At 38.1% G+C, this 23772-nt stretch overlaps 1 protein-coding gene across 4 annotated transcripts in view; it reads right to left on the bottom strand.

Moving 5' to 3' along the window:
- The window catches only part of LOC110223841 (zinc finger protein 474-like), an 82787-nt gene that overhangs the window by 36890 nt on the left and 22125 nt on the right, over positions 1–23772 (bottom strand). For 2 of the 4 annotated variants that reach the window (XM_021009533.2, XM_021009532.2), the window contains exon 2: positions 3600–4785. In XM_021009533.2, coding sequence (XP_020865192.1) covers positions 3600–4595 — 996 coding nt within the window. In that variant the 5' untranslated portion in view covers positions 4596–4785. Of the gene's footprint in view, positions 1–3599; positions 4786–10230; positions 10307–11625; positions 11752–23772 lie in introns of those variants that run through there. The other 2 variants (XM_078152969.1, XM_078152970.1) reach the window with 2 other exon arrangements.

A 23772-nucleotide genomic window follows, 5' to 3' on the forward strand; every position in this document is an offset into this window, starting at 1 on the left:
ACCCCAAAAAAAGCTATATATGGATTCCACAAAGGGAGAAGGAACTTCCAATACTAGAAGTTTTGACGTCTTTGACAAGATATTCCTTATACGTATGCCTCATTTCCATTATATTCTAAATTTGAACTGACTCTTCCCATCAATCTCAAGTGTAATTTTTGGAGAATGTGCCTGAAGTTTTTGTAAGTGTGTACTTATATGTGTGTGGGGGGGAGGGATTTTGGAAGGGGTTGTAATTATTGCTTTTATAATGCCAGCTTAGTAAATAACTTTGCTAAAAGCTGAGTCTACTTATTGTTTACTAATGGGATACATACCAGTGGGGGCTCTTGAGCCATATTGTCAAAGTAGCACTTCAGTTTTAGTTATAGATCCCAAGAGTAGTAACCACTACGGTGACCCAAACCATGAATTGGGGGAGTATCTTAGACAAGATGTTATACTAGAATGATGTTGAGAAATTAAAGAGTATTAAAAGGAAGGATAATTGATAGCCTCACTGTCCAGAAAAAAGAAGTCTGGGCAGAGACTTTAGAGTTAGTAAGTAACAGAGTGGTAAAAAAGGAAGAAGTTTCAGTAGACTGCACCAGAGAAGAAACGAATGGAAAAAGGCTTCTTGCTGAAGAATTTTATTGGAATGAGAAATAGTATAGCTAAGGGAAAGACTGAATGCCCAATTGCTTTAGAAGTAATTTTTCCTTTCAGAAAACCAAGAATTCTCTCCTAACCGAAATTTTTTTAAATCATGCGGCTAAAGGTATCCATCTTGGATGGCCTTTTTATACTCTCTCTGAAAGTACGAGTGGTCCTAGGAACAGTGAGCACATGCCTGAGAGCAGTGGGTGACAGTTTCCTGTTGACATACTTACTCTAGGTTGGGAGTTGTGACATATGTACCCTAACATACACAAGTTATAGCATCTTCTGAAGAGTTCTGGCTTGGTTCTTGAGACTCCCCTTAGCTTAGTAGAGGTGGGTGTGCCACCAATGGACCTTTATTAGGGCTTTTTTTTTTGCCTTCAGCTCAAATCAACAGAGTATTATAAAACATCCACCCAAGGCACTTTGTTTTAGCAGTTTGACTGCATAGGAGTACATGCTGTGCTTTGCCTGTTGGCTCCATTTTTGGGAGCATAGCAGCAAGTAAAAGAATCCTGACCAAAGTGTTCCATATCCATGATCTGTAATAAGAACATTTGAAATAAGTGGATCCAATTAAGAGACAAAGTTTTAAGTAAGAATACAAAGGAATCTGATTTGTAGTACAAATGTACACACAGATACAGATACATACACATTCAATCAATGAAAAAATATTCCAAAAGGGCCTAGTGTGTGTCAGGCATTGTTCTAGGTGCTTGGGGATACAAGTACAAAGAACAAAATAGTCCCTACTCACAAGGAACTTACACTCTAACATTCTCTCTCTCTCTCAATATATATAGATATAGATATAGATATAGACATAGATATATAGATATAGATTAGATATAGATATAGATATAGATATAGATATAGATATAGATATAGATATAGATATAGATATAGATATATATCTTTCTATCTCTCTCTCTCTCCTTCTCTACCTTTCTCTTTTCTGTCTCTGTCTTTTTTGTCTGTCTCTTGCTCTGTCTCTTCCTTTCCCTCCTCTCTGTCTCTGTCTCTCTCAATGAAGTCAGATTATATATTTTGGATGAATACAGAAATTTTTAAAGTCACAAAAGAAAAAAGAAACAAATTTTTTAGACTAGAAGAGTACCTTTGTGTGCCACATCTAAAATTTGAGATTTTCACTACGTAAGAAAATTAATAATAATAATAATAGCAATAGTTAATATTTATATAGCATTTAATATGTGCCAGACATTGTGCTAATTATTACACCATTTGATCCTTACAACAGCCTTGAAAAATAGGTGCTATTATTATCTTTATTTTACAGATGAAGAGACTGAGGCAAACAGAGGGGAAGTGACTTGCCCAGGGTCACACAGCTGGTGTCCGAGGCTGGATTTGAACTCAGGTCTTCTTGATGCCAGGCCCAACACTCTATCCACTCTACCACCTAGTTTCCCCTTGAGTTCTTTCATAAGTGTTCACTACAAAACTATACAATACTGTAATTTTTTCTGGTGTTTCAATGTAATCCTTTGGGGATTTTAAAAATGCAAATATATATAGCTTTAATTATTAAACATGAAAAAATGGAAGAAAAGAATATATTCATCCCAAAGAAACAGAAAACTAGTAAAGAAGAACAGAAACCATGTAAATGAGAAAAATCATAAACTATTCTATTTTGTCCTGAAAAATAACTTGTACATTGCAGGATTCCCCAATCAGTCAAATCAGTCCAATTGGTTTGATAAATCAACATTTGAGAAAGCAAACCCTAGAAGGTGGGCACGTATTAGCCTAGGCTTGCCATCACATCAGAGGAGGGTAGAACCCTTCCAGCATTCACTCCACTGCTCTCACAGTCTAATTCCATATCCCTAGTCAACCATAAAGCTTTAGGTAAAAAGTATAGTAGTTCTTCACTCCCAAAAGATAGGGAAATAATAGAACAACCACTGGGCATGGTCCAGGGGAGCACTAGGCCTAGAGCTATTCTTGGAGCATGGGGCTCAGCAGAGGTGGGGGACATTGGCTGACTCTTGTGGCAATGAATAGCACTTAGCCAGCACATAGAATGTGCTTAAGAAATGCTTATTTATTAGCCTGGCAGCTAGGTGGCACAGTGGATAGAGTACTGGGCTTAGAATCAAGAAAACCTGAGTTCAAATCCAACCTCAGAATCTTATTAGCTATGAGACTCTGGGTAAGTCACTTAACCTCTGTCTGCCTCAATTTCTTCTGTAAAAAGGGGATAACAATACCTATGTCAAAAAGGTTATTGTGAGGATCAAATGAGATATTTGTAAAGCACTTAGCAAAGAGTGCCTGGTACATAGTAGGACTTTATAAATATTCATTCACTTTGCCCTCCTTTCCTCTTGATTATGGGATAACAGTTGTGTTGGGGCATATCCTTCATTTTATTAACTATCCATTGACTAATTTTTTAAGAAAAAGAGGTCACAATTGCAGGTCTGTGAGTTACCAAAAGTACCCTAGTGTGTACTGCTTTAGTCATCTGGGATTTTTGACACAGATTCTATTTTAGTCAAATAAACTCAACATAACTCAGTATTGCCAAAAAGCAAATTCCTAATGCAGATGACTGAAATAAACCATAATGAATCCTGGCTATTGAAATGGGAGTTATAACTTTGTAACACAGACACAGCATTAATGACTCATTTGCAAATAACAGCCTCTCCCAGAGATAAAGCATAATGAGGAACCAAGGAATAAGGTGTCCATCTTTCTTTTCCTTCCCCCTGGACAGCAAAGATTTAGATAATAAAGAAAACAATAGGGCAAGTCATGATTTTTTTTTTGATATAGAAAAGGTTGTACTTCTCCCGCAGATTCACCAAGGGTTCCCTAAAAGAGAAATTAGACACTTAAAAAAGTTGTCCAGAAGAAAAGTTTCTTCTAGTGCCATGGAAATTATTACCAGGCCCCTTTAGTATGCATTTTGTGCAAGGGATTACCTTGTCAGATCTGAAGGATCCTGCCTTGTTCTTTTGTTGCTTAATTTTTACTGACTCCTTCCCATTGCTTCTACTTTTAAAAGTGCTGGAATCAGAGGCTTGAAGTTGGCAAATTTTTTGGTGTATATGAAGACGATCCAATATAAAGATCTTGTTACACTTGGAGCACACCATTTGTGTATCCTCATGACTGTCAGAAGTCTCAGGCTTAGCTGGCTTGGCTGAATAACGCTTTGGCTTCTGAGGGGGTATCTGGCGGAGCTCTTTGGGGAGTCGCTGATTTTCTGCTTTCCATTTCTCCAGGCACTCTAACTCGTGGGCAGAAAGAGTCTGGCTGTCAAACTCTCTGCCACAGACATAACAGAGGAGAGTCTTCGGTGGGGACATGAATCCACCAAGGGTTTTCTTCTTGCCAGGGGGATTCTCAGAGAAATTAGCTTTTGGCTTACAACTTCTTAGGTGAACAAGAAGATGGTCAGGCAAGAAAGTTCGACCACAGTGTTCACAAGGCAATAGCTGAGCCTGAGCACTCTCAAAGGCAGTCTCGTGGATAGACTGCAAATCATAAGAAGTAGTACCACTGAGAGGTTTTGGTTTTGGGGGCTCTGGTTTTCTGAGATTTCTGGGTAACTTGTTGTTTTCAATGTGCCACTTCTTCAGGCACTGGGGTTCATGAATGGAAATGGACTGAGAACCAAATTCTTTTCCACAAATGTAGCACAGTCTAAATCTTGGTCTTCGGGGCGGGATTATAGGGGGTTGAGCCAGACCATCAGACATGCTTCCCCTTTTGGATCTTTGCAATAGGGTGACAGTAGTTGGTCTCTTTATCTGAGTATTTTTTTTGATGATTTTAGAAGGATTAAACCTTTCTGTTCTTGGTGAATGTCTATAAGCGTTGGAATCACTAGTAAGGATTACTTGGTCAGGCCCTGATGAGCTATTTGCAGTGTGCTGTAAGCTGCTGGTATTCTTTTTCTTCTTTGATTTTTCCATTCAGGATGATCTCTCTTCCCTTAAGACAAGGGATAAGATGGGTTTCTTCTTAGTATGATGCTGGCTGTCCTGAAGTCCCATGTTGTTGCAAGTACTGTGGTTCCAAAGATCTAGTATCCAAAGCTTCATTGCAAGGCGATGGTTTGGAGTATTGTAAAGTCTCCATCAAACCCTCGGAAGTCTTTGAGACCTGAGAGAAAAGGTAGACCAAATGATTATAATTATATCAAAAGTAACAAACCTATAGCCCTAGGGCAAGATATGGCTTTTAAGAGCTTTGGGAACTCTTAAAGAAAACTCCAAAATTAAAACATTACCACTATTGCAACATCTCCTCCATGTAGGTAAAGTTAGTTCTTCCTTAAAACAAATGAAACCATTCTCAAAATTTAATTGTTCAGAGAATTAAGACTTCAATTCATTGTCATAATTTCCTGGCCTCCTAAGAATAAAAGCCCAGTACATGAGGATTTTGGGGCTATTTAAGCTAGATATACCCAACTGACTGGTTGCAGTATAAATTCAGAGGTTGGGAAACTGTGCCTTCCTGAAATGCTGTATCTTTGCTGACTATTGTTTTCGTTATATTGTTCAGCAAACTTTCCCTTTTGTTAAATGCTATATGGTCTATATACTCCTGGATCACTGCCTTGTTGTGATGGAGGGGCTTACATAGTTCAGAGAAACTATGAGCTATGACATGCAGGATTACCCAAGACAGATAGGTCACAGAAGAGAGTTCAGACAAAAGGTAATTCACTGGAGAAGGAAATGGTAAATGACTCCAGTATCTTTGCCAAGAAAACTCCATGGATAGTATTAAAATGATAAAAGATATGACATCAGAAGTTGAAGCCCTCAGATTGGAAGATGTCCAACCCAAAAGCAGGGCACAACTACAAGTAGTTCCACAAAAAATGAGGAAGTTGGACCAAAGCTGAAAGAAAGCTCAGCTGTGGGTGTATCTGGTGATGAAAGGAAGGTCCAGTGCTGTAAAGATCAATAATGCACAGGAACCTGAATGTAAGATCTATGAACCAAGGTAAGTTAGATGTGCTCAAACAGGAGATGGAAATATCTACAACATCTTGGGTGTAAGCTAACTTAAATGGATGGGAAATGAGTGAATTTAATTCAGGTGATCATTACATATACTGCTGTAGTCAAGAATCCATTAGAAGAAATAAGAGTAGCCCTCATAGTCAATAAAAGGGTAAGAAATGCAGTACTAGGGCATGATTTCAAAAATGACAGAATGATACCTGTTTGAATCCAAGGAAAACTGTTTAGCATCACAGTAAAACAAGTCTGTGTGCCAACCACCGATGCTGAAGAGGCCAAAGTTGCTTAATTGTATGAAGATTTACAGCTCTTCTAGATATAACACCAAAAAAAAAAAGATATCACATTCATCACAGGGGATTGAAATGATGAAGTAGGAAATCAAAAGATAATTGGAATAACAGGTAATTTTTGGCCTTGGGTACAAAATGAAGCAGGGCAGAGACTAATAAAGTTTTATCAAGATAACTTGATAGTCATAGAGAATACTCATTTTCAACAACCCAAAAGGTAGATGGACGTGTGGACATTGCCAAATGTTCAATATCAAAATCAAATTGATTAAATACTTTGCAAACACAGTGGGAGAGGCTTTATACAGTCAGTTAAAACAAGACCTGGATCAGATCACGAGCTTCTTATTGCAATTTTTAAAGACTTAAATTGAAGAAAATAGGGAAAACCATCAGATTGTATAGGTGTCATCTAAATAACATCCCTTATGAAAATAAAGTGGAAGTGATAAGTAGATGTAAAGGATTAGATCTGGTAGATAGAGTGCCTAAATTACTATGGACAGAAGTTTGCAATGTTGTACAGGAGGCAGCAATAAAAAACATCCTAAAGAAAAAGAAAAGCAAGAAAGCAAAATGGCTGTTTGATGGGGCTTTACAAAAAGCTGAGGAAAGAAGGAGAAAGGGAAAGATATATCCAACTGAATGCAGAATTCCAAAGAATAGTAAGGAGAGATAAGGTTTTCTTAAATGAGCAGTGCAAATAAATAGAAGAAAACAATAGAATGGTAAAGACAAGAGATCTCTTCAAGAAAATTAGATATATCAAGGGAATATTCCATTAAAAATGGGATCAAAGTAAGAAATGGTAGGGAGTTAAGAGAAATAGAGATTAAGAAGAGGTGGCAAGAATATATAGAACTCTATAAGAAAGATCTTAACATCACTGATAACCATGATGCTATGGTTACTTGATCTTGAGCCAGACATCCTGGAGAATGAAATCAAGTGGCCTTAGGAAACATTGCTAACCATAAGACTAATAGATTCCAGCTATTTGAAACACTAATGGATGATGTTGTTAAGGTGCTGCACTCAGTATGTCAGCAAATTTGGAAAACTCAACAGCAGTCACTGGGTTGGAAAAGACCAGTTTACATCCCAATCTTGAAGAAGGGCAATGCCAAAATGTTCAAATAACTGAATAATTGTGCTCACTTCACCTGCCAGCAAGGTTATGCTGAAGATTCTGTAAGCTAAGCTTCAGCAATATACGACCTAAGAATTATCAGACGTACAGGTTTGTTTTTGAGAAGGCAGCAGATTTAGAGACCAAATTGCCACCATTCCACACACACAAAAATTTACTTCTGCTTTACTGACTACCCGTGCTTTTAACTGTGTGAATCACAGCAAAATGTGACAAGTCTTCAAAGAGATGAGAGTACCAGATCATCTTACTTCTCTCCTAAGGAACCTGTATGTCAAGAAACAATAATTAGAACTGAACATGGAACAACTGATTGGTTAAGATTGGAAAAGGAGTGCAACAAGGCTGTATATTGTCATCTTATTTATTTTAATTCATATGCAAAGTACAACATGTGTAAGTCCAGGCCAGACAAATCAAAAGCTGGAATCAAAGTTGTCAGGAGAAATATCAACAATTTCAGATAGGCAGACCCTATGGTGCTAGAGAAGACTTTTGAGAGTCCCTTGGACAGCAAGGAGGTCAAATCAGTCAATATTCAAAGAAATTAATTCAGGTCATTCACTGGAAGGCTAAATGCTGAAGCTTAAATACTTTGGCCACATAATGAGCAGATGAAACTCATTGGGAAAGCCCCTGATGTTGGGAAAGATTGAAGGCAAAAGGAAAAGGAGATGGCAGAGGATGAAATGGATAGATAGCGTCATGGAAACAATGAATATAAGCTTGGACAGACTTCAGTGGAAGATAGAAGGGCCTAGTATGCTATGTTCCTTTGGGTCATGAAGAGTCAGATATTACCGAACAATTGAACCACAAAACATAGTCTGTAAGTGTATCTCATTTCATAGCAGTTCCTAGACTGACCCATCAGCCTGACATGAGTCAGGTCTAGCCTAGAACTTCTGTAAACTGTATCTAGGTTGTAACTTTAAACAATAATATCCTATAAAATACTTTGAATAATATTATGCTATGGAGACATGAGCATACTCTAACCAATCAGAAATATGGGAAAACATTTTAACGTAAAAAATAAAATAAGTATTAACATTTTGGAAAATAATTATAATTGTCAATCACAATAGTGAATTCTGGCTCCTAAGAGCATTAACAAATTAAACAATGAACAACAGCTTGGTAGACATGTAACATGAGGATCAGTTGAAGAAAACTGAGCATTTTGAGCCAGGAGAAAAGAATATTGTGGGGAGGGGAGGGACATGTGTACAATCTTCAATTATTTGAAGGATTCTTGTGTGGCAAAGAATTAGACAATAGGGTACAATTGAAAGCAATGAGTGAAAGCTGCAGACAGGCAAGTTTCAGGCTTGTGTGAGGAAAAGCCTCCTAATAATTAGAAATATCCAAATCAGAATAGGCCACCATGAAAGATAATGGTCACCTCCCACTCAACCCACCTAGAAGTTTTCAAGCAAAAGTTACCTGACCTATTGTTGGGCATATCATAGAGAGAACCACCATTAAATATGGGTTAGACTTAATGACCTCTAACTAAGACGCTGATTCTGTGATATAATTTGATTGATTTATAGACTTCAGAAAATGGAGTAGAATTAGATAGATTGCAGAAAGATTTCCTTGCATTACAGTTATTCCTTTCACATTGTGGGAGTTAGGGGTGTGGTACCCCCATGATCTGGAAAATCCACATAAAGTTTTTTGGCTGTTTCTTCATACTAGAGAAGCCTGAATTTTATGGTATTAAAAGATAAAATATGTAGCTATTATACAATATTTATGTATATTTTTGCATTTCTGATTTTCTAAACTTTTTCTGTGTTGTCTGCTGGCCTTTGCATATCATCTGCAACTCTTGCAAAACTCCCCAAAAATTCCCACTTAATTTCTTATGGGCACCTGTGATATATCAAAACCGCAATGGGGAAAGATGCAATGTGGAGGGGATAACTGCCTATTCCAGTGAGTTAAGATGTCCTCCTGGCTTGGGCTCCACCTCTGCTTGGGTTTTCACAAAAGCTGTGTCCCTTCTTTCCCCTCTCATGGATCTGTCACCTTCTTTCTGCCTCCCTCCCCTGTTCCTGAGGAAGAACATGTCTTTGGGGGTCTGAAGCTCTTAATCCAATTCTCCCTCCCATTCACATTTTCTCCTGCCAACCAAGCTCCTGTTGTGAGTGGGCAAAATTTCTTTTCAATGCCCTCTCCTCTCTGTTCTGCATTGAAATCAAGTGTCTTCTTTTCAAAAGACTCTTCCCTTAACATCCAACTGAGACAGTCCCAGATCTTGGGCTAACATTAATAATTTATTTTGAACCCTTCACTCTACCATGGACAATTAAGAAACTCAGACTTTCAATAGAAAGAAAAAGGATTGGAGGCACTATAATAAAGAGTAGAAACATTTTGACCCAACAGTTAAAAAGGCTTCCAGTCAAACTTAAATATCCTGGGCATCTTCTTATTTTATTTTTCCTTGATGGCAGAGGTAAAATCCTGAGCTATAATGTTATCAGTGTGGGAAACTCCTAGAATTGTAACTCTCCCCACCATAGGAGATTTGCACTTCACAGACAGGGAGTATCCTGGGACACTGAAAAGTTAAGTGGCTTATCCATGGTCATACAGCTTCTAAATATCACAGTTAAAGAATGAACTAAGGTCTCCTTGACTCCAAGGCTAACTTTTTATCCACATTCTCACACTGGTTGGATGTCCTCCACTGCCAGTTTGGAGCATGGCTCTCAGTAGCTAAAGATGAAGAGGGGCTGGAGAAATTATGCAAACCCTTTTTCAGTCTGGTCCTGGTTGCACAAAACAGTAGGCCTTAGCTCTGGTGTTGCAGAGCTCCTTTGCTCCTCTTAATCCTAATATATAGCAAGGGTGGTGGTGAATGGGAGAAGAGGAAAATTAGGTCTTGGCAGAAGGGCACGGGTTTAGGTGGTAATTCCTACTGTTTCTCTTTGTTTGCCTTGTCTACCTTTGGAGGGAATCAGAGCTTGCATTCGTAGCATGCATTTTTATATAGGGCTTCAAGGTTTGCAAAGCACTTTACAAATTCTATCTCATTTTAGCCGCAGACCCACCATGGAAATTATTATTCCCATTTATAGATGAGGAAAATGAGGAAGACAGAGGTTAAGCAACTTACCTCAGGGCCCCACAGCTAGTAAGTGTCTGAGGCTGGATTTGAACTCAGGTCTTCCTGACTCCAGGGCCTGTGCTCTATCCACTGCACCACCTAGCTACCTTTCACAAAGAATGCTATGTAAGTTTCATGGTATCAAAAACCTATAGAATAACACAGAATGTCAGAGTTGCAAGGGACATCTGAGGTCTTCTCCTGCTTCTGAGGTCTTCAACTGCTACCTAACATTGAAAACAAGTGGTCATCCAGTCCTTGTGTGAAGCCCTCCAGTGACAGGAAATCCACTCCCACCTTAGGTAGCTATTCCACTTAGGCTTCCCTCACCTTGAACTGAAATCTCCTCCTCAAACCTCAACCCACTGTTTTTGGTTCTGCTCCTGGGGCCACACAGAACAAGTCTGATGTCCCATATGATAAGCCTTCAAGTACTTGCAAACAATTGTCATGTCTATCTACCCTCCTCCTCCCCTTCCTCTTCACCTATCCCAAATCTTCTCTTTTTCAGTCTAAGTATCCTAAATTCCTCAGTGGATCCTTATTTGACTCAGTCCCTTTTTCTAGAGGATCACTGTCCTTTAGACAACCTCTACTTTTTCAATGTTCTTTCTAAAATGTGACATGTAGAAATAGAATCACTTTTTTATAAATATTAACTTATAGCATGACATATGACATATCTATACCTGGAAATATATCACAAATTCATTTACCCAGAGGATCCGTAGTGTAACAACACTAGAGTTCCCTCCTCCTTGATATAGCATGGGGTAGGCTAGTTTTTCCCTGAAAGGTGAAAAAGCTGTCTCCAGAACAAATTCCTCTGGGATTTTATCTTGGGATTCCCTCTATTTCTTTATTTTCAGGTTTATTTGTTTGCTCATATATTCAGTTTCTGTTTTTGAATCAGAACTCATGCCAGAGCCAGGATCAGCCCCTTTTTGTCCTTTTGTGTGAGGTGGACTGGACCCGTTGACATCTTTTTGTAATAGTGACAAACAACTACTACATGTTACTTATCAATGATATGTGATATAGTTGTGACAGAGGAAATTAAAAAGTATGTGTGTAACTAAAGATAATCTATTCAGTGCTTAGTATACTACTGGAGCTTAATGTTAGAAAGCAGAATAAAGTTTGATAAAGAAAAAGTAGAGACCACTGAATTTAAAATTTAAGTGGCTGTATTAGAAAGTATCAAACATATGCATTTAAAATGTCACCATGGCCTGTTACCCAAACACATTATAAAAATAATTAGGCTAGCATTTAAAGAAAAATTTTATAAATATACCCATATTCTAATCAAGGATAGAGACCCAAACCCCTTTTGGCTAAAGTGGTTCATTTTGGCTATTTCTACAAGTAGGACCTTTCAAAAATGCCTTTTAAATGCCTTACTTCTCAATCCATGTGACACCATTTCCCCAAGTTCTTCTGTTCCTGGGACTGGGAAGAAATATTCATATATCCACAGATGGAAGGGATGTGGAAAACTAGACTGCATGTTAGCAACAGATGATAGTTCTGTAAAGGTGAAGTGGGATTGGGGAAAGGTGAGGAGAAACAAAATATTGATTTAATATTTTTAAAAAGTTGTTTCACACAAGCAAATTAAAAGATATACTAATCATACAAGGTCACTGCTCAGTGGATACAGGATCAATGTACCTACAAATGACAAAACAAATAAGAGGAAGGATGGAGTGAGGATTAGCCATAATCAAAATGAATAGAGCATGCCTGACTTTACTCCTGTCACTTTCCAGCAGCCTTATATTAAAAGCCTGCTTGCTTTTAACCAATTTTATCATTGCACCTTAGCTGTTTAATGAGGCCCTTAAGGGCCAGCTTCTGTCAGAATTTAATTCCTAAGAAAAGGGTGTACTTAGTTGAGGCTGTGTATAGGGATCAAAAAGTCACTGTTCTCAGTTGGCCCTTTCCCTAAGTAACAACACACCAGATCTGGTTTCTAAAACAGAAAGTGCAGGTTCACTATGAGGCTTCTAAAAGCTAGAAGACAAACACAGGCAAATAAAATTATTGACTCAAAATATGGTGTGGGCTCCTCTAGAAAGGCTGGTGATATTTGACAGCTGTTGGGACTGGGGGAGATTGAGAGTTGTGACCTTTAATGGATTCTTTTGAATATGGTATCTGGCTGACCCAGAAGAGGTGGTAAAGCATAAGGAGGGGGAAATAGGCATTCTTCTTGGATCACTGAGGTCTATAAATTTTCTCTGTCTTTACCTCTTTTCTAGGGAGAGTCTAGAAATTAGAGTGAGAAGCCCATGGTGGCTGTTGAGCTAGCCATAATTAATAGGCGTCACACTCACAAGTGGAAAGAGGCTTTTAGGAACTAGGGTGAGCTATTTCTCTGCAAACTGAATTCAATACATTCTCAATCCACCAAAATCCTTAATGTAAGTACCTGTGTAGGGCTAGAATTTTAGGCTTTATTATTTAAAAAAGTAGATTTCCATTCCATAAAAACTACTTTGGTAGAGTTTCATATCTAGTTATTTAGCTAGCTAACACTTCTATAAAATAATCAGCATAAATTTTGGCTCTGGATAGTTTAAAGGTTCTCCACAGAATCATATTTGATGCCTCATTGTGGTACAGAAGTTACTTTGGGTTCTCAAAGGCTATGTATGCCAGCTTAGTATAAACTCTGGCAGATTCTACTACACTGGAAAATCTTCAAGTAAGGCCCTGAGAACAGACTGAGTCTATTTTCCAAAGACCAACCCAGCTAAGTATGGAAAGGCTCATCACCACTAGGCTGACTATTTGATGATGAATGTGTCGGCCATGGCAACCTATGACACAAAGAAAAATACGAAATTATGTTCGACCCTACATGCTCCCCTTCCACTTCTGTAGTGATTGTAACAAAGTGGTAGTAAAGTGGACAAACAGGTCCAAAAATCATGTACTTTTAAACCATCAACAAATTTTAATTTGACTATTGGTGCTCTAAATGTAACATCTTTTTCCAATAACCAAAGAATGCTGGATGAGCTAAATCATGTCACTCTTGACATCTTTGCTATCAAGTAAATTAAAGAAAGAGGAAAGTTGAAGTGAAATGAAGGAAGAATCACAGGTACTCCTGAAGGAAGAGGAGGAGGAGAAGAAGAGGAGGAGGAGGAGGAGGAGGAGGAGGAGAAAAAGAAGAAAAGAAGAAGAAGAAGAAGAAGAAGAAGAGAAGAAGAAGAAGAAGAAGAAGAAGAAGAAGAAGAAGAAGAAGAAGAAGAAGTTGTTGGAGAATTTGTTTTTATTGTACGACAAGAGGCAACAAGAAATATTTTATGAGATACCTGATCATCTTATACTGCATAACTGATGATAAGTAATTGCAGAAAGACATGAAAATAACTGTAGCTTATGAACCAATATCAGTTCCTGAAGATGAAGAGATAGAAAAATTCTATGAAGAATTCTGTAAGATGTTCCAAATGAAATCAATATACTGTCTGATCCTTGTTGACTTCAAATGAAAAGGTAGGGAAAGATGAGGATGAAAGAATATTATGGGAAAGTACGTTAAAACCAGTTTAAAGAAAATTTGGTAAGAATTAAGCAAAATCATCCCTAAAACATTTAAAGACAAAATTTAAAGAGATAACAAATAGAAGAAAGATGGAAAGTATTTGAAAAGATAACTCTAAGAAATGTTTTTCTCCATTATAAATGAAAAACCACCACACTTGGTCCTTAGCTAACATAGTCTCAGATAAGTTTGTCAAGGAGCTAGAAATGGCATTAACAAGAACAAGAATGAGAAAAGCAGTCCAGATTGGAACAAGAAGAGCTCTTTACTGGAGGAGACACAATCGTACAATCACCATGGCATCTTTATGTAAGGTATCTAAAGGAACATTTAAAAAAATGGAAAAATCCCAGATGATATTAAATATTCCCTGGCCCAAAAGGCAAATAAAATATCAACATCTGCCATTGTATGTCCCTCCTATCCCACTTATACAAAACATATTGGAGGACCTGTTTGTTCTTTTTACTACCACTTTGTCACAATCACTACAGAAGTGGAAGGGGAGCATGTAGGGACAAACATAATTTTGTATTTTTCTTTGTGTCATAGGTTGCCATGGCCAACAAATGCATCACCAAATAATCATTGTACAAAAAATGGAGGCATCTTCAATAAAGATATCAGTAGACAACTAGCAGACTTTCAAAAGTGAAATTCATCAATAGTCTACCTATTTCATCTTACACAATTCATAGGAAGATGTAGAGAAAATCAGGTCCTATCATGCTTACTGTTTGTTGGTTACCAAGAAAAAAAAAAGAAGCGTATTTTAACTACTGGTAAGGTCATCTCTAGATTGCATATGGTGAGATTTAGATGTTGCCCCTACCATTGGCTTTCCCTAAGTATCTTTCTATGAAAGGCTCTCTGAATTAATAAAGCTTCTATTAGCACAGAATGGGAAATCTTAGAAATATAGGATTTGTTTTGCAAATAAGAAATTACGTAGAGTAATTTGGAATTATGCCCAAATATTTATAGCAGCTCTTTTCTGTTTGCAAAAAATTGGAAAATGGGAGGATGCTCATCAGTCGGGGAACGGCTGAACAATTTGTGGTATATGATTGTGATAGAATACTATTGTGCTAAAGGAAATGATGAGCTAGATGCTCTCAGAAAAACCCTGGAAAGACTTAACATGAACTGATGCAAAATGAAATGAGTATCTTTTTTTGGTTTGTTTGTTTGTTTTTGCTATGCAGTCAGGGTTAAGTGACTTGCCCAAGGTCACACAGCTAGTAAATGTCAACTCCAAGGCCAGAGCTCTATCCACTGTACCACCTAGCTGCCCCCCAAAGTGAAATGAGTAGAACCAGGAGAACATTGCTAACACTAACACCAACATTATAAGATGATTAACTGTGAATGACTTAGCTATTCTCAACAATACAATGATCCAAGAAAACTCTGAAGGATTTATGAGAAAAAATGCTATCCACAGGGCCAGAGCTAAGATGACTGAGTAAAAGAGCGACTTGCTTGAGCTCTCCCTCAATCCCCTTCAAATACATGTAAAAATTACTCTAAACAAATTTTAGAGCAGCAGAACCAACGAAAAGACAGAGTGAAACAAATTTCCAGCTCAAGACAACCTGGATGGTTGGTAGGAAAGGTCTGTTGCACCAGGCTGAGAGAGGAGCACTATTCAGCGTGGGTTGCCACAGGCAAAGACAGTACCCCAGCAAATCCAGAGCAGGCCTCAGGGGACTGAATTACAGGTAGCTGTGGTGGTTTCCAGACTTCTTAACCCAAAAATACCAAAGACAACTTAGAGGGTCAATAGGAAAGTTCTATCAGACCTGGGTGAGAGAGGAGAATGGTATGGCCCCAGCCCTGGTGCAGCTCCAGGGCATTGGCAGAGGTAGCTAATTCTGGAGCTCTCAGTTCACACATGGTGGGGTATCAAGCAGCTGATCAGAGAGTGATTGCAGGGATCTCTTTTCTGGCACTGAGCAGGATTCTCTTGCTTTGCCCATGCTTGGATCTGGTTAGCAGTACTTGGTGGCAGTCCTGGAGCAAGGAGGAGTGCTGGCATGGTGGAGCTTGTGGTGGTAGAAAGGGACTTCTTCTTAGAGTTCCAAGGCAGAAAAGAGTGCTTGTGGTTACTCATAGACCAGAGCACAGGCCAGAAAAGGAGTAAACACCTCTCCTTTGATCATACCACCTTGGAAGAACTGAAAATATATATGTCTGCAGAAGTATCTCTGAAAACAGCCACACAAAACCCCTGAAGCTTTGGACAGTACACCCTCCACACTGGAAGCAGAGCCTTACCTTAACAAAGAGTTAGAAAGTCAAGAAACTGGCTGGGAAAATGAGCAGAGGAAAAAAACCCAGACTATAGACCTTACTTTGGTGACAAAGAAGATCAAAACATACAACCAGAAGAAGACAACAAAAGCAAAGCTCCTACATCCAAAGCCTCCAAAAAATATGAATTAGTTTCAGACCATGGAAGAGCCCAAAAAGGATTTTGAAAAGAAAGTGAGAGAAGTAGGGGAAAAATTGGAAAGAGAAATGAGAGTGATGAAAGAAAATCATGAAAAATGAGTCAACAGCTTGCTAAAGGAGACCCCAAAAAACATTGAAGAAAAAGAACACCTTAAAAAAATGCCTAACCCAAATGGCAAAAAAGGTACAAAAAGCCAATGAGGAGAAGAATGTCTTAAAAAGTAGAATTGGCTGAATGGAAAAAGAGGTCCTAAAGCTCACTGAAGAAAACACAAATGGAAGCTAATGACTTTATGAGAAATCAAAAAATTATAAAACCAAAAGAATGAAAAAAAAAGAAGGCAATGTGAAATACTTCATTGGAAAAACAACTGACCTGGAAAATAGATCAAGGAGAGATAATTTAAAAATTATTGGACTACCTGAAAGTCATGATTTAAAAAAAAGAGCTTAGACATCATCTTCAAGAAATTATCAAGGAAAACTGCCCTGATATTCTACATTAAGAGGATAAAATAGAAATTGAAAGAATCCACTGATCACCTCTGGAAAGAGATCCCCAAAGGAAAACTCCTAGGAATATTGTAACCAAATTCCAGAGTTCCCAGATCAAGGAGAAAATATTGCAAGCAGCCAGAAAGAAACAATTCAAGTATTGTGGAAACACAATCAGGATAGCATAAGATTCAGCAGCTTCTACATTAAGGGACTTGAGGGCTTGGAATATGATATTCTGGAGGTCAAAGGAGCTAGAATTAAAAACAAGAATTCACCTACCCAGCAAAACTGAGTGTAATCCTTTAGGGGAAAAATAAATATTCAATGAAACAGAGGACTTTCAAACATTCTTAATGAAAAGATCAGAGCTGAATAGAAAATTTGACTTTCAAACACAAGACTCAAGAGAAGCATGAAAAGGTAAACAGGAAAGAGAAATCATGAGAGACTTATTAAAATTGAACTGTTTACATTCCTACACATAAAGATGATATTTGTAACTCATGAGACCTTTCTCAGTATTAGGGTAGTTGGGGTGAATACATATATAGACAGAGGGCACAGGGAGAATTGAATATGAAAGGAATGATATCTAAAAAATAAAATTAAGAGCTGAGAAAGGATTATACTGGGAGGAGAAAGGGAGAAGTAGATTATCTCACATAAAAGAAAGAAGAAAAAGCTTTTACAATGGAGGGGAAGAGGAGGGAAGTGAGAAAGAATGAATGAATCTTAGTCTCATTGGATGTGGCTTAAGGAGGGAATAACATACACACTCGAATAGGTATGTTATCCTATCTTACTCTTAAATCTTACCTACTTAAATCTATCTTACTGTACAGGAAAGTAGGGGGAAAGGGATAAGGTAAACAGGAAAGAAAAAAATATGGAATTAGATAAGATTAAAACGTTTACATTCCTACATGGAAAAATGACACTTCTAACTCTTAAAAAGTTTATTACTATTAAGTCCGTTAGAAGGAGGATGCACAGATAAAGAACATGGGTATGAATTGACTAAGTTTGGATAATTTTTAAAAAATTAAGGTGTGAGAAAGAGGAATGCATTGGGATAAGAGGGAAGAGAGAAGCAGAATGAGGTAAATTATTACACATGAAGAAGAGCAAAAAAACCCATTACTGTGGAGGAAAAAAAGCCCCTGTGGCGGCAGGAAATACTAGACTCTTACTCTCATTGGGATGTACTCAAAGAGGGAATAACATACACACTTAATTGGGTGTAGAAATCTATCTTAGCCTATAGGAAAGTAAGAGGGAATGGGGTGGGGGAGGAGCTGATAGAAGGAAAGGCAGATTGAGGAAAGTGGTGGTCAGAAGCAAAACACTTGAGAGGAAGCACATAGCGAAAGGAGAGGGAGAGAGAGAGAGAAGAATAAAGGGGGGGAAAGAGGATGGAGAGAACTATATAGTAATCGTAACTATAAATATGAATAAGATGAACTCCCTCTTATCCTAGTGCATTCCTCTTTCTCACCCCTTAATTTTATTTTTTTTAATTCTATGGAACCATGAATTTAGGACCATGTTTTCCTTTTCCCATCAATGGTGCTAGCTGCCTGATCTGTTAATCATCCAGTTATCAGCAGTTTTTGGAGGGTGATTGACAGCTATGCTAGCAATAGCAGAGATCACAGAAATACTACATATACTACATATACCTCTTCTTGTATCTCCCTCCAGTGTTGATCACCACTAATGAAGATCCATTATCAGGATACATGAGTCCAACTAAAATGTCAGAAACCAATATCTAATCCTCATAATCTTTGGATGGTGACTTAGGGCTTTCCTTGATACCATGGGTTGGGACCAAAATGGTGATGGGAAAACAACCTTCAACTGGGACCCATGTGTTTCTAAATTGGGCAGTCTCCTACAAATATCCCCAATGTGGTTTAGGTCTTGATCTTCATCGCTTATACTCATAATCAGTCATTTTTTACACCTGAGACAAGCTCTAAGAGCTATAACCTCTTTCCTCTACCCACTAACAGAACCAAATCATGGAGGGAACCCTGTAATTTTGTTATTTATAAACTCAGTAAGTCTCATATGCTACTTCCCCCCTACATATAACCAAGCTAGAGTGTTGCTATTTTCAGAAAGGAAATCAAAGGAAAGGAATTACAATTACAGGTCAAATCTTAAAAAAGGAAGTAGTGGTATATCCTAGGAGTTTTCCTAACTCTAGTAGTCTTACTCTCCCCACCTTCATTGTACTATAATGGCCTAGGGCTGTGAAGAATTCTTATATGGGTGGAAGAGGAGGCATGAGAGAGTTTATTGACCCTTAGTAATCTTGGTTCTCATTGCTTTTCTGTCCCCCAAAAATAAACCTTTGCCATGACTGAGTAAATGATTTTCTCTACATTAGGCCTAGAAAAACTAGAAAGCTAATGACTGAAAGCTTAGCTCTTACTCTTCCTAAGGTAGAATGGGGTTTTCTTGGCAAAGATACTGGAGTGGTTTACCATTTTTCTTCTCCAGTTCATTTTACAGGTGAATAAACTGAGGCAACCAGAGTTAAGTGACTTGCCCAGGGTCACACAGTTAGTATTTATCTGAAGCCAGATTTGAACTCACAAAGATGAGTGTTCCTAACTCCAGGTCCAGCACTCTATTTACTGCTCCCCCTAGCTGCCTATAGCTAGTGAGAGGACATGGCTGCCAGAAAAACAGACTGTAGAACTGAGCTGAACAGAGCTGATGCAAGAAGATAAACCATTTGCATTACTGACAGAGCTGGTGATACCCTTCTAGCCTTCTCTCAAGGAAGAAAATCTGCATTTCCTCTTCGAATATTATTTCTATTGATTATCTGTTAATTTTTTGTTTTTGGCATGCATTTTCAAAATAAGGTAGTTTTTCTAAGATATTGTTTACATTGCATATGTGTCCTTGGGGAAAAAGTAAAAAAAAAAGCTCAAAAGAACTATGTCTCCTTGGGACACAGGGGTCAGGACAGGGAAGAGAGAATGGCCCCATTCCAAATGACCAGTTTCATTGGCTGGGGGCTTGAAAGGAACTGAAGAGATTTCTATTGAAAGCATATTATTAAGCTCCCCCAAAGTAAAGAAGTTCAAATGAATCTAGTGTTTAATACTAAATCAATGGAATTATATAGAAAGGAAGTATGATAGAAACTTTCTCTTTTAGTCATATTGAGAAAGTTGATCTTGGGTAACTCCTTTCTCTGTTGTTCCATTTCCTGGGCAGGTCCAAGGAAACATCTCTTCTGAGGGGTAGAGTGAAGGTGCTGACTAATACAAAGTCATGTCCAAGGGAATGCTTGAAGAGAAGAGTTAGGAAAGAGTGGCTCAGTCTACAAGAAGGTGGCAGCCATCAAGGAGGAAATATTAGCTTTCTTGCAAAACTTAACAGCTCTCCCAGACAATAGAGGTAAAGTAGTTTGGGAAGAAGTTGTTGCTACCTATTATATGGTAGATCAGAGTGGCAGGATATGGAAACAAGGCAGAAGCACTTAAAACAGTCATTTATTCTTTTGTCAGAGTTCAGAGACTGTACATAAGTGACTATTTAAAGTGAATTTGTAGTAACTAAGATCTTGACAACTGGTCTCATCACTTCCTGACAAATAAAGGGAGAAAAATGGAAGCAACATCAGATTTTATATTCTTGGGCTCAAAGTTCACTACAGATAGTGACTGCACCTTGCTCCTTGGAAAAGCTATGGCAAATCTGGACAGAATACCAAAAAGCAGAAATATTACCTTGTCAACAAAGGTCCATAAAGTCAAAGCTATGTTTTTTTTTTTTCAGAAGCAATGTATAGCTGTGAGAGTTGGACTCTAAGAAGAGCTGAGAATATAGAATCAATGCTTTCAAATTGAGGTGCTAGAAAAGACAATGAGAGTCTCTTGGACAGTAAGGAGGTCAAATAAATCAATTCTCAAGAAATTAATTGAGGCCATTCCCTGGAAGGTTAAATACTGGAGCCAAAGCTTAAATACTTTGGCCACATGATAAGAAAAGGGGACTTGTTGGAAAAGACCTGATGTTGAGAAATATTGGAGGCAAAAAGAGAAGTGGATGGCAGGGGGTGAGATGGATAGATAGTATCATAGAAACAATGCATAAGAACTTGGACACATTTTAAGAGAAGGAGGATAGAAGCCTGATGTGCTATAGTCTATGGGGTCACAAAGAGTCAAATGTGACTGAACTGACTGACCAACAACAATGGAAATATTCTTCCAAGCCACACTTTCTCTCATTTCTCTTTCAGGTCCTCCTCCTCCCTAAAAGTGGCCTGTAACTGTTGACTGGTTGATGAGGACCTTTCTCGTTAACCTTTGGTTGGTGTTCTACTAGAGCAAGTAGAAAGAGGCCAAGATACATCAACTAGCCTGGTTCTAGAGTGGGGAGAAACAAAAGAAAAAAGATAAAATAGACTCCTGGGAAAGAATCTTCATGAGCCATTAAGGCAGCCATTAGGGTTCTTAACCTTTTTTATTCCCCTTTGGGCAAATGGGTATCTGTCAGAATAATATTTTTAAAAAGACAAAATAAAATACATAGGTTTACAAAAGAAGTCAATTATGTTGAAAAACAGTTATCAGCATTATAAAATTGTGGGACTTCAAAGCATGCTCAGATATCAGAACATGGAGGCACCTAGTTTCTTTGTGTTCCCCCACCACATGAGTGGGGAGTACCACCTTTGGAACAGACTGAAAATAATGAAAGGGAAAGAACTTCCTACCCCTGCTCTCCTTTTTATTGCTTGGTTCTAAGAAATGGGCCTGGGGATCTATTTATTTTCTGTTATTTATCCTTCCCTGCCAGGATTACTGACTGAAATATCTCTCTTGGAATCCTGGCTCCAAGTTCATCACGAGTCAAACTCCCCAGTCCAGTGGGAATTGCTACCAGTACCTGAAACTGAAGAAAACAATACAGAACAGAAATCGAAAGTCTAGACCCGTTTCTCAGAGCCAATTGATAAAAGGGAGATCAGAGAAAGGAAATCCTTCCTCTCTCACTGCTTCAGTTTATGATACCTATGCTGTGTGTAAAATGTTATTTTTCCCTCTCTGGACATAGCAGGAAAGAGTGCATAGGAAGACACAAACTGTCTAAATCTGGCAGTTTTTACAAACACAGCTTGCTATAGCTATGCAACCAATCAAAGGAGGCTACACCCACCCATGTGGTAAGGGTCCCTCTATGTTAGGTGATAGAATGCTCTAAGGCCTTGCTACATTCAAATCTACATCTATATCTATACTTAAACATATACATATACATACATTCAAGGCCCTACCATATCAACATATGTATATGCATATGCATACATATATGTGATATGTGTATATATCTCTCTATATAACTATGTGTATGTGTATGTATATGTGTGTATACGTACGTGTATATATTTAACAGCAGATCCCAGGTTAAGCACCTTTACATTGGAGGATATAGGAAATGGGACATTTCATTAGAAGCAGACAGGCGTTCCAGTAACCAGTGTTTTATGATGAAGTATAAAAACATAATTGGACAGGGATGGGGTGGGGGGAGGGTAAAGAACAGCTCAGAAAACCTTTTGAAGGTATTCCTATGATAAATTAGTTGCTAATTTATCCAGTGAGTGCTATCCTTCCCTTCTGCTGAATGGACCTTGATTTTGCATTAAGCAGTCACTGATTCTCCACATGTAGAATGTTGGGTGACTCAAGCTATTAGTTGAAAGAATGAATCAGTCAATAAAAGAACCCTTAAGCAAGCCATTAACAATATAGCCTATTGTTAGATTTCCAAGATTGTGGCTGGAAATACTTCATAACAGAATTATCTTTCCTTTTGGGAATTACACTACTTGGTTGGCTTTTCTTCTTGCCAAGTTGAATGTTTTGTTGGACAATGCCTATAAATCAGTAAGAAATAAAAATATATAGGAATGGTTCAGCAACCTTCTTTCAACCTTGGATAAAATCTCGAATATGAATTGAGTTCCTAGAATTCATTTGTTATGATAAAAGACACTTTAAAAAAATAGTCCCATAGCAATCCTACCATTTTTTTTCCTTGAATTGGAAAAAATTCAAATGGATGAATTTTTTTTTTAAACTAGGTCCAGTTACATGATACACATACTCTAACCTCTCACTGTCTAGAATTCTAGCTGTTACTCCTTATCATACCATAATAGTGGTATATAACAGCACTAATTTCCAAACTACAGATTGGCAATCAGAAATCTAAAGTCAGGGGTGAGGGGAGGCCAGGTTATAGCAAATGGAACACAGTGGTTAACAAACATGCCTCAGAAGGGCTGTGTTGGCAAGGCTAGACTGGCGCAGAAGAGAAGGAGTCTCTGTATTCTAGGAGTGCATTTTGAACTGCTGCCAGCTCTATAGTGTGCTGGTCCCAAAGTCTTTTTGAGCTTTTTATATCCCTGCTCCCATCCCCAGGTCAAGGCCACCTGGAGCCTGGCAATAGTATTAATTGATTTTCATTACAATTTATTGCAATGATGTCAACACTCTTTATTAATAACATCTTCTAACCTAAGCTGTTTCACCAGCGTAATGCTAAGAGAGAGGTCAAATAGTGCAGAGCCCATAGGTGTGGTGTTGATATTTGTGTTGCAGACCTTTCTTTGATTGATGCTAATCTGTTTAGCATGTTCATCATGACTTCTTTGGTGGTGCATTGGAAACATACGTTCCCCATTAGTCCAAAACTTTTTCCTGAACAAAGAGTCTTTATATCCTTCCGTCTTTCTGGGTCCTCCTAAGTAAATAACTCCTCAAAAAGCTATTGTCACTCCATCTGAATCCTGGAAAAAGGATATTTTTTTTATTGGCTAAAAATTGGAATTGGCTGACAGTTGTGAAGCCTCCATCCTACAGTCTTTTCATTTTTTCACAAAATCCCTTGTAGAAAATCCCATGATGCAAAATTAATCGAAGTGTTTATCTCATAGAGTCATAAATGAACAGTGTTGGTTTCCTGCCGACTAGAAGGAACATGCTGGCCCTTCGTGTCCCCCAGAC

The sequence above is a fragment of the Phascolarctos cinereus genome, unplaced genomic scaffold, assembly GCF_003287225.1.
Source record: "Phascolarctos cinereus isolate Bilbo 61053 unplaced genomic scaffold, phaCin_HiC Scaffold_4;HRSCAF=312, whole genome shotgun sequence".
Lineage (NCBI taxonomy): Eukaryota > Metazoa > Chordata > Mammalia > Diprotodontia > Phascolarctidae > Phascolarctos > Phascolarctos cinereus.